The sequence below is a fragment of the Patagioenas fasciata genome, chromosome 17, assembly GCF_037038585.1.
Source record: "Patagioenas fasciata isolate bPatFas1 chromosome 17, bPatFas1.hap1, whole genome shotgun sequence".
Taxonomy (NCBI): Eukaryota; Metazoa; Chordata; class Aves; order Columbiformes; family Columbidae; genus Patagioenas; species Patagioenas fasciata.
Window position 1 is genome coordinate 7,779,737 of NC_092536.1, and position 10,488 is coordinate 7,790,224.

The 10,488-nt window shown below is 47.2% G+C and overlaps 1 protein-coding gene across 1 annotated transcript; it reads left to right on the plus strand.

Moving 5' to 3' along the window:
• The first annotated feature begins 4,724 nt into the window (after positions 1-4,724).
• Positions 4,725-8,544, plus strand: CLDN5 (claudin 5). Its single transcript, XM_065851411.2, has one exon. The coding sequence runs from the start codon at positions 4,820-4,822 to the stop codon at positions 5,468-5,470; it is 651 nt and encodes a 216-aa protein (XP_065707483.1). The 5' UTR covers positions 4,725-4,819; the 3' UTR covers positions 5,471-8,544.
• The last annotated feature ends 1,944 nt before the right edge of the window (positions 8,545-10,488 follow it).

Sequence of the window (10,488 nt, forward strand, 5' to 3'; positions counted from 1 at the left end):
TCAGTTTGTTGCCAAAACCACTTCAGCTTATTTCCAAAAGAAATGACCTTGTGATAAATCCTATGGTGAAACGGTGTGCTTGCATTGTGTAATAACCTGCTCATTTGATAAGACTCATTCCTGTGTGCCAGTCTTCTGATGTGTCACACCGGTCTGAAGATGTGTTGGCATTGCTGACATGCAGGGACTTCATGGAGGCCTATCTTACTATGGAAGATGGTCTGTACGCTCAAGCTCCAACTAAATCACTTCTCTTGGGAAAAAACAGTTGTGTTTTAAAGGATAATTCAGAAAGGAGTGATCTTCATTGACAAAAGTCAAGCTTTCTAAATAAAGAAGAGCCCCTGCCTAACACCTCCATATTTATAAATCTCCTTGCCTTCATTTCAACACTAATTAGGTGACAAAATATGGCACAAAACCTGGCTCTAATAGGATTCCTGATTCTTCACCTCTCCTTATACCTGATCACTAGGCTTTTAATTCATCTTTTGATTCATTCTGTATCTTCTTCACACAAACAATGCTAAGTTTGTGCATAAGCTTGCTACCAAATGTAATTTCCTCTCTGTCTTTCACATGTTTAATGTTGCAGGGATGAGAAGGAGCAGAAGCATATAGGTAAGGGACACTCCACAAGTTATAAACCGAGTGTGCTCTGCAGACTACATTTCAGGACCGGAAAGGCAGATCTATCTCAACATTGCTGATGAGACACTTTGGGGCTGAGCAAAGCCCTGCTGCAACTGGAAGGTTGGGCACAGCAGTTCTGTGTCGTGGTCCAGGGCTCACACAGCAGGACAAGCAATGCTGGTAGGAGCCTGGGCCCCCCTTAGCAGACCTCCCGGTAGCTCTGCGCCTGGTATTTGTCCTGATTATGTCAGGAAAAGAGTGAAAACACAATCACCTCTAATCCCAAAGCCCCTCTTGCTGTAGCATGGCTTCTGTGCAATTGTTCTCAGTTTGAATACCTCTTCCGCCCATTTCCACAGGCTGCAAAGCCCCCTGTGTATCCCCCCTAGAATAATTTCACAAATACAGAGCTGGAGCAGTAATAGATGTAATGACATTAATGGTCAGTTGTTAACATGTTACTTTGCTGAAAGAACATCATGCCTTTGAATTGAAAGGAATTCAGACTTTACCAGCAAGGATTTAATCTATTAAGAAGTGGTTTCTTATCCCAAGAAAAATATCATGCTGATTCATGTTTCCCTTTACAAAATATAACTTTTTCATTTCTGGGAGTTTAAATTAATTGCTGGTGTTGTAACACTAACACCATCCGAAGCCACAGTGTGCTGAAGTTGACAGGGTCCTCAGGCCCCCAGCAGCTGTGTCAGTCAAGTTGCCAGTAAGTCAAGTAAGCAGACCAGTGAGAACCTTCCTCACTGTCTGTGCAACAAGTGCTCACTTTCAGGATCAGTGAATAGAGTAATTAAAAATGCAGGTTGTTGCAGGTAGCCAGGATAAAGCTAATCTCTACGGTAAGGAAGAGAATCAAACAGATGAAGGTGAAATACCGATAATGAAAATGCCTCTAAGCAGAAAGGTTTGTTTACCCTGTGATTATTAAGCACGCGTTTCCTCAGAGAAATAATTGTATTGGATTTAGTGATTTGTAGGAATCAGTTGCTCAGTAACAGGTAGCAAGGGAAGGTGGGGTGAGGGCTGCAGAGGTAACACAAGCCATGCACCAGTTTCCTTTTTCAGCCCGAAGCCCTGGGCAGCTGTGCAGGCCCCGTGGGTGCCTCCCAGCCCGCACAGGAGCACACGCAGGCCGTTTATCAGAGGAAATTCAGAGTTCCGTGCTCCCAGGCAAGTGGCAAGGGTGGGGCTTTCCTGTGCTTACGGGCTAAGATAACTGGCATTTCTCCCCCCTTTTTTAATTGTTCTTTTGTGCTGTTTTCTGTATAATCATTATTATCATCGTAAATACAGATGTTATTCAGTCTCAGCTTGTGTTCTGGGTTTCTTCCTGTTCACCTCTGAGATATCTCTGTCTCTGTGGCTGGTTCTTTTGCACATTCTCCTCTCCTTGACACCAGGGACTTTTCTGAGTGATTGTAAGCAGCCTCAGTTTGACAGACTGCACAGCCCCAGTCACACATTCCTCCTGGACTTGTACATTGGAATTTACAGTTTTAAATAATTGAAGTAAACTGCATGTATTTCATATACAGCTGGAAGAGGAGATAACTCCTCTTGACTCCATTTACCAGGCAGCCCCTGTTAGGAAGACATTTTCCATGCTAGAAATGTTTACAGCTTCTCAGGCAGAGATAATGAAGAGGAGGCTGCAGTCGCCATGTGTCAGTGTGTCCACACTATGATGGTTCACAAGCTGGTGATGTTCTTCTGTTTCTTTTTTGGTTGTCTTGTGGCTAAAGTTTGTCTTCTGGTTGGAAAAAAAGAAGTGAAAGGCCACATCGAGTGTGTTGTGACCTTGTTGCCATCATCCTGTTATTAGCGCTCAGGTCCGCTGCAGAAGAGTCATCAGTGCCACTGTCAGGATGCAACCAGGGCATGACTCAGCATTAACCCATCAGTCACGTCCTCATTTTAATAGAATCATAGAATCATTTCAGTTGGAAGAGACCCTCAGGATCATCGAGCCCAACCACAACCTAATCTAACTCTAGCACTAAACCGTGTCCCTAAGAACCTCGTTTAAATGCTTTTTAAACACCTCCAGGGATGGTGACTCCACCACTGCCCTGGGCAGCCTGTTCCAATGCCTGACAACCCTTTCTGTGAATAATTTTTTCCCAATATCCAATCTAAACCTCCCCTGGTGCAACTTTAGGCCGTTTCCTCTTGTCCTATCACTTGCTACTTGGGAGAAGAGACCAACACCATCCATGCTACAATCTCCTTTCAGATAGTTGTAGACAGCGATAAGGTCTCTCCTCAGCCTCCTGTTCTCCAGGCTGAACAGCCCCAGTTCCCTCAACTGCTTCTCATCAGACTTGTGCTCCAGGCCCCTCACCAGCTTCATTGCATCCTCTGCACTCTCCCTAGTACCTCAATGTCCTTCTTATGAACAGAGGATTCAAGGTGCGGCCTCACCAGTGCTGAGTACAGTGGCACAATCACTTCCCTAGTCCTGCTGGCCACACTAGTCCTGATACAAGCCAGGATGCTGTTGGCCTTTTTGGCCACCTTGTGAGAGTGCGATGTCAGCTATCGTGTCAGACTTGGTCTTCTGGCTTGTGAAGGAAGGTACCAGGGCCACTGAGCAAGTGCCAAGCTAAGTCATATCCCAACATGTCTAAGAAAGTCCAAGACTACAAAGCTTAACACTAACAATAGCCACAGTTTTATAGCCCTGTCAGGATCTGTCAGGCTCTATTGGCCTCTGTCAGGCCCTGTCTGACACCCATTAATATCAGTCTTAATATTTCCATTACAAATCTCTGCATGCCCTAGTACCTGCTGTATATTATGAGAAAACCGCTTACATAGGGGCAGGAAATGTGTTAGTTTCAACTCTGGGATCTCCTTTAGACTAGGAGGATACCTTGGGTTCACTGACACCAAGCGCAGCCAAAACAGTTCAAAAAGTCAGTGTGAACATAACTTTCAATTTTGTCTAAAACTTCTAAACTTATTTAAGATAAACCAAACCAATCCCAGTTTAAATCAAAACAAGCATTTCTCAGGGCACCTGGTGGAAAGCTGCTGGACCGCAGCTCCTTGCGAGTGCCGTGAGGCAGGTGGTGGGATCTGTTCTCTTCCTACTGCAGCTGGAACCTCACCAACACTTGCTGCATCTGTCAGCCCAGAGGAGCTGAGAGCTGCTGGCCCACAGGGGTGGTGGAATCAAGGCTTCTTTGCAAGGACAATCCAAGACGCCAGGGGTCCATGAAGAGACTGCAGCACTTACAATGTCTGCCTGGCCTGATGAATGAAACCTCTTGCAAAGATACTCTTTTTGATACAGGCACTTAACTCACTGATGTACCAGAAAGATTCTAAATCTACTTGAGCAACTAAAACAGTGAAGTGAGGTTTGAAATCTTTGTGGCAACATATTTAAATAAAATACTTTGATCTTGGCTCCAATATCAAAACAGAGTTTTATGCCTGGTGTAAGCTAATAGCAATTATTCTTCCTGGACCAAATTAAGAATCTGTCTATTGGTACTGACAGACAGTTTGCTGATCCCATATTCAAAACTCTTCCTTCCATTTTCAGGGTGGTTCCTAAGGCGTTTGGTGGTGCTTGCTTACACTTTTGCCATCACAGCGTGCAAGAGATAGATGTGCAGGTCAATCAGTATGCTCAGTCTTTTGGGAAATGATCAGTTAGGCTCTGATAATCAGGATGTCTATGCTACTCAGTGCCTGCAATGACAAGACTTCTCCGAAGGTCTGGCTGTGGACGTTATCAGTAAATGGGAAATACACAGATAACGGCACTAAAAGGAAGAAGTCCGACCGGCCGAAATCCGGGAGGAGATTCCTCCAGCCCCACACTTTCCCGGGAGCGTCCCGTAGAGCTCCTCCCGGAGTAGGGGGCCGAGCCGAGAAAAGGGGCGATTCACGGGCTGCGGCGGGACCCCCGGCAGCCTCGAGCAGAGGGTAGAGCTGCCCCCCGACTGCGGCCCCGACCGCGGGTCGTGCTGCCGCCCACCCCCTCCCGGGAAAGGGCCGGGCCAGGCGGGAGGGCGGGCGGTGGGAGGTCGCCCTGCGGCTGCTCATATAGCGCTGCCCGGCGGCGGCGCTCCAAGCCGGCTCGGCAGCTGCCCGGGGCGAGTGGTGCGGAGCGGCCGCGCCGTCCTTTCTTCGGAGGTTCTGCTGGGGCAGCGGCGGCACCATGACTTCGTCGGCGGTGGAGATTTTGGGGCTGGGACTGGGCATCCTGGGCTGGGTGGGGGTGATCCTGGCCTGCGGGCTGCCAATGTGGCAGGTGTCGGCCTTCATCGACGTGAACATCGTGGTGGCGCAGACCATCTGGGAAGGGCTGTGGATGAACTGCGTGGTGCAGAGCACAGGGCAGATGCAGTGCAAGGTGTACGACTCCATCCTGGCGCTGCCGGCCGAGGTGCAGGCGGGGCGGGCGCTCACGGTCGTCGTGGCGCTGCTGGGGCTGGTGGCGCTGATGGTGACCGTGGTGGGCGCGCAGTGCACCAACTGCATCCAGCCCGGCAAGATGAAGTCCCGCATCGTGATCGCCGGCGGAGCCATCTACATCCTCTGCGGGGTCCTGGTCCTCATCCCACTCTGCTGGTTCGCCAACATCGTCATCAGGGACTTCTACGACCCCACGGTGCCGACGTCCCAGAAGCGGGAGATGGGGGCCGCGCTTTACATCGGCTGGGCGGCCACAGCCCTGCTGCTCTTCGGGGGCTGCCTCATCTGCTGCTGCTCCTGCTCCCAGCGTGACGAGACCTCTTTCCCCGTCAAGTACTCGGCGCCGCGGCGGCCCACGTCCAACGGCGAGTACGACAAGAAGAACTACGTCTGAGCGGGGCTGCCCCGCTCCCCCGGCCCTGCGGGGACACGGACGGGCGGCTGCAAGCCGGTGCTGCCGCGCTCCTCCGGCGGGCACGGGACATCGCTCCAGAAGCGTCTGCGGTGAGCTCCCTGCCTAGAGCCTCTTAACGGGGATCCCCGCGAAGCGGCAGTCCTAGGCACGGCAGCGCCTCACTGCCCGCCATCCCGGCTCCCCGGCGGGTCTGACTGCTTCGCTGCGGGCAGCGCCGTGCTCGGCACCGCCGAGGACTCGGTACTGACTGTCCGCGGTGCCGGGGCGAGCGAAGCCCTCCACGGCCGCACGGCGCAGCCGAACCAGCATCTCCCCGAGCCGGGGCGGCTGGAGGCACCGAGGAGCCCGGGCGAACCGCGGCGGCGTTTGCCGGGACGCCCCGTCCAGGCGCAGCCGCCTCCTCGCCCGGCGCGGGCTCGGCTCTCGCCGCAGGTCCCGTCCTGTTCCCGGCGTTACCCGGAGACTTGTGAGTACTTTACAGCCCGCCCTTGGTGCTGGTGCCTCCCGGGCACAGCCGGGCTGGCGGGACCGGACCGTCGGATGTGCACTGTCGCCGAGAACTTTCCCTTCTTCGTTGTCTCTCTTGAAAAACTGCATCTGGCTGTTCCCGCTGGGGCTTTCACTGCTTAGGGGTTTTTGTTCTTCATCCATTTGAGCAACTAAACTAGGGGTTCTGTCTAAAGCATGACACTAACCTTGGTCCTTAATCCCATGGGCAAGTAACTGTTTGGAGAAGGATATTTGATTTTCTTCAGTTGTTTCAGTCCCTCAGAGAAGTGTATTGGTCTGTGTGTCTTTGAGACCTTTGAAGGAGACTTCAAGTAGCTGCAGTCATTTAGCGGAGAACAAACCAGATTATACTAGGTTGCCCCTTGAGGTTCTTCATCCCTTCTCCTTGTTCAGCTTCTGTTCAGATTTTACTTGCATATGAACTTATTGCCAGAATTGTTGGAGGACTAGATTCGGAGACCTAGGAGATCTTTGTATGTCCAGGCTCCAGCGGGGAATCCCTCTGTGTCCTCTCATCTGCACTACAGGAGACTGGAAACGTAACGATTGCGCTGGATTGATGGTTGGGGCACGGACAGCTTTCATGGCCTTCTTGCTGAGCCCCACTTGCTGCCAGTTTTGAATTGTGTGTTCAGCTGGATGTGCGCTTGTTTGGCTCCCCACCATGATTTAGTTAACAAGTGCTTTCCTTCATTTACTAAATCAGGCAAAGAAGTCACTAGAAGAGTTTTACCAAATATATTGACTGAGACTTTATGCAGGTTAATCAGGAGTTGTGAAGTCATGGCTCTTGCAGCTCTCAGCTCCTCTGTATTACCCTGGTAACACTGTGCAGACTGGAAGGAAGGTGCTCTGGGCAACATTAAATTTCTGAGCTCAACACCTGCTAAACTTTGTCACAGCCTAGAATGTTAGCAGACACCTTTCATTTTACACTTTGTTTAAAGGTGGGCTTAAGGGTTGGCCTGATATTCTTCCATGCAAATTACTTCTACTTTTAAGTCAACACGTAATTTTGCTAAAGACTGTGGCAGCATCTGTATCGCCATAAGATTTCTGCCAACAATTAGCAAGGAAATTTGCTGTGCGTATTCCTCAGCACAACACAATGACCTCATGTGTCTCTTAGAACCATGTAGCAATACAGCACACACCTAAGGGAGCATTAACTCTTACAAGTTTCTGATAATGCCGAGACTTATGGACTAACCATAACTGTGGGGTTGTGACAGATTTACATCAACTGTGTTTTTACTCCACTTAGCAAATTTAAAACCTCAGTGGTATCAATACATACACAGACCTGAATGAGACTAAAGCCTTGCCCCTGAAAATACTGATGTTTAATATTGAGCACATGATTTACCCTTTTAAAGATAACCGCTTTCATTGCTAAACACGCAGGGTCTGAGCCCATCAGACAATACAAGAGCAGAGCAAAACATCTAGAACCAGTTTTGTTCTATAAAGAGGTGCAGTTCTTATACCATCTGCATTTTAATAAAGGCTATAATACTGTTGTTATGATGTGAGATGTAGTTCTGGTACAAGAATGAAATATTCTGTATTTCATCATTGCAACTTTTTTTTTTCTAAACAGTGTAACCTTGTAAACTGTAAATGTATTTAAATGCATATATTTTGCAAGAAATTAACAAAGATGGCTTGTTATGTGGTTTGGTGCCTTTGTTTCATGGTTACTTTATTTTTGTTTTAAATGATCATGTCCAACTGTCTGTGTCACCCAGCCTGTAGACACGCTACACCCTCACTCAGTGCTCTGGTGCCTAGCAAACAGTCAAGAGATATTAGATTAAATCCTGGACCTCACTCTATTTTGTCTCAAATTAAAGAACTAAAAAGCAGCCCCATGCTGACAGACACACCTGCATGTGTCTTTACTGTAGAGCCTTCAGTAGTGCTGCAGGGTTTGAGCTCTGACCAAAAGACTTTCTGTGTGGTTCATTGCCAGCATTTAAAGTGAAATCAAAACTGGTGTCTGGAAGAGAGGGAGTGAAACCCACTCTTTTTTTAACAAGGCAAACTTCTTTACAAATAGCTTTGTGTGACATCCGGGCTAGATCCCCTCATAACCAAAATCTGAAACAATTACACAAGACGACCTGTTGGAAGAAGCAGCACTATATATATCCTAGCAAACACAGCACCATCCTACCAAAAGCACAACTTGCTTGTAAGAAGGTTTTGCTGAGGTCGGTGGGGCAGTGCCCAACAATACTGGCAGGAAGTGAGGTCAACTTAAAAAACCATGTTTTTGTATTCAGTCTCATCCTTCACTATGCCTACATGTCATGTTGATGTGCTGTAAAAATTAACTCGAGGGAACACTGTTCCTGAGGTCACTGGCTTCAGGGTAAAAGTCTAAGTCCAAGAGCAAAGACCTAGTCCTGAGCTTTAAGACTCGGAAGCGCTCAGGATCAGGCCTGAGCCTCATTCCAACAAAAAGAGAAATCTATAGCACTTGTTTACTATTTTTATTTTGTATTTATGATTTCATATAAAAATAAAAACATCTAAACCAATCCCTGAACTATTGTGGGTTTGTTTTGTTTTGTGAAAGGCACAGGATTGTTCGGGCTCAGGAAGGTGGAGTGTGACATCGGTGCCCAAAGGGCACCCTTACCTGGGCTGCCTTTGGGGTGAGAGCTGGGGGACCCCAGGGAAGCAGGAAGGATTGGTCCTTGCAGAGCCATCAGCATCTCAGCTCTCCGCTGGAGCCTCGGACAAAAGAGCAAGTAGCAGCGGTTGGTCTTGTGATGTGAGCACATTAGGAAGTGGAGTGTGAGTCCCAACTATTTTAAGAAAGCTCTTTAAGCTTTCAATTCCTTCATGTTTAAACTAAAAGGAAGAAAAAACCCACTGCGGCTTGGATCAGCCCCAACCTGACCTGATACCCTAATCCTTTCTGTCACCCAGTTTTTTTAAAAAGTCCATTCAGGCTGAGGGAAAAACATTTTTGCAGTTGTATCGGAACAGAACCTGTGAAAAAAAATGGCTGTTAAAGGAAACAGTAGAGGCTAATTGCTAGTGGGGAAATTTGCTGAAGTTATATGACTGCCAGGGAGGTCTTTCAATATTTTGCAGATTTTCAGGCTTTTCTGAACAAACTGTTGCTCTAAAAATGAAGAAAAAACATCTTCAAAGACTTCATTTTGCAGCATTCTTGCCAGCTCGGTTGAGATTAACAAAAGCTCCTTGCCACCCTCCGATTGCTATGCACATGCTGAGCTGGAAAAAGGGTGTCTGCCGGCTTGGCCTTTGTCCTGCTAAACGAACCATTTCATAGTTATGAATTTGAAAGTAACCTGCAGTTCATACATACCCCACAAATCTGGTTAGATCCTGCCTGTGCAGAGAAGGGAAATGCACCAGGCAGAAGGAAAAGGAAGCTCAATCAGTCACGTTTGCTGCAGGATGTTTAAGGAAATATTTCCTTTTCCTGCACAAAGATGTTTGTTGGCCATCTGCTCTTCAGAACATACTGAAACATTTTACTCTTGGAGTAATAAACTAGCATAACTCCAGATCTTTATTTCTAAATCTATTCCCTGATCAAACATTATGCAAGGAATTTGTTGTTCTTCCTTGGCCATCTTTCAAACCACAAATGCAGGTAAACAGCCTCTTAAACCTACTTTCCTCAAAGTGACACTGATTTGTACATCTGTAATGCTAAATGAGAATCTTGCCTGTCAGAAGCCGTACACCATGCATAAATGCCATATTCATGTCATGCCATATACATGCCAATATATACAGCAATATATTAATGCAATATACAGCATCAGATGATATGCACAATGCATTCTTTTTCTGTTTTATATACTAAAGAAGAAAATCATTAATTAGGTACATGTGTTTGAGGATTTGCTTTTGTAAGTCTGGTAAGACACAGCAAATATTTCTGCTGTATTAATCAGGAGGTAGCAGGTGAATTCTCTTTTCAGGTCAAATATTGCATCTGTTTCACCCATAGACTGATTGGGAGAGGATAAATCATTCCCAAAGCAGAGCCTCGAGGAGGTCTCATATTTATATTTTGGAAGTAAATGAGTTCTATCGTTCTTATTTTGATAAGACTTCTAGGCTGTTCCTTGCTGATTCTCTGCAGGACCAGTCTGTCTGTCAGGAAAACCCCTCCTTTCTTCCTACCACAACCTTCAGTTGTAAGAGGACAGTTTCTACCACTGCGTCACTGATAAAACCTCTCATGGCAACAGAGAAAGCTTTACAGTTGCTTGGATACACAAGCCTTGCTTCACCTTTTCTTTTTCTTAAACACAGATAGAGAAATTCTGCCATGAATCAATTTACTGGTGTTCTTTGTCTGTGGCATTTTAGGATTTTGCTTATAACACTGGACTTCCCCCTCCTTCCCAAGCTCACCATGTAGCTTCAACAAAATCTGGCAAGGACAGGTAGAGAGTAGTAGGACTTCACATGGAAGTACACGTGTTATGTGGAAG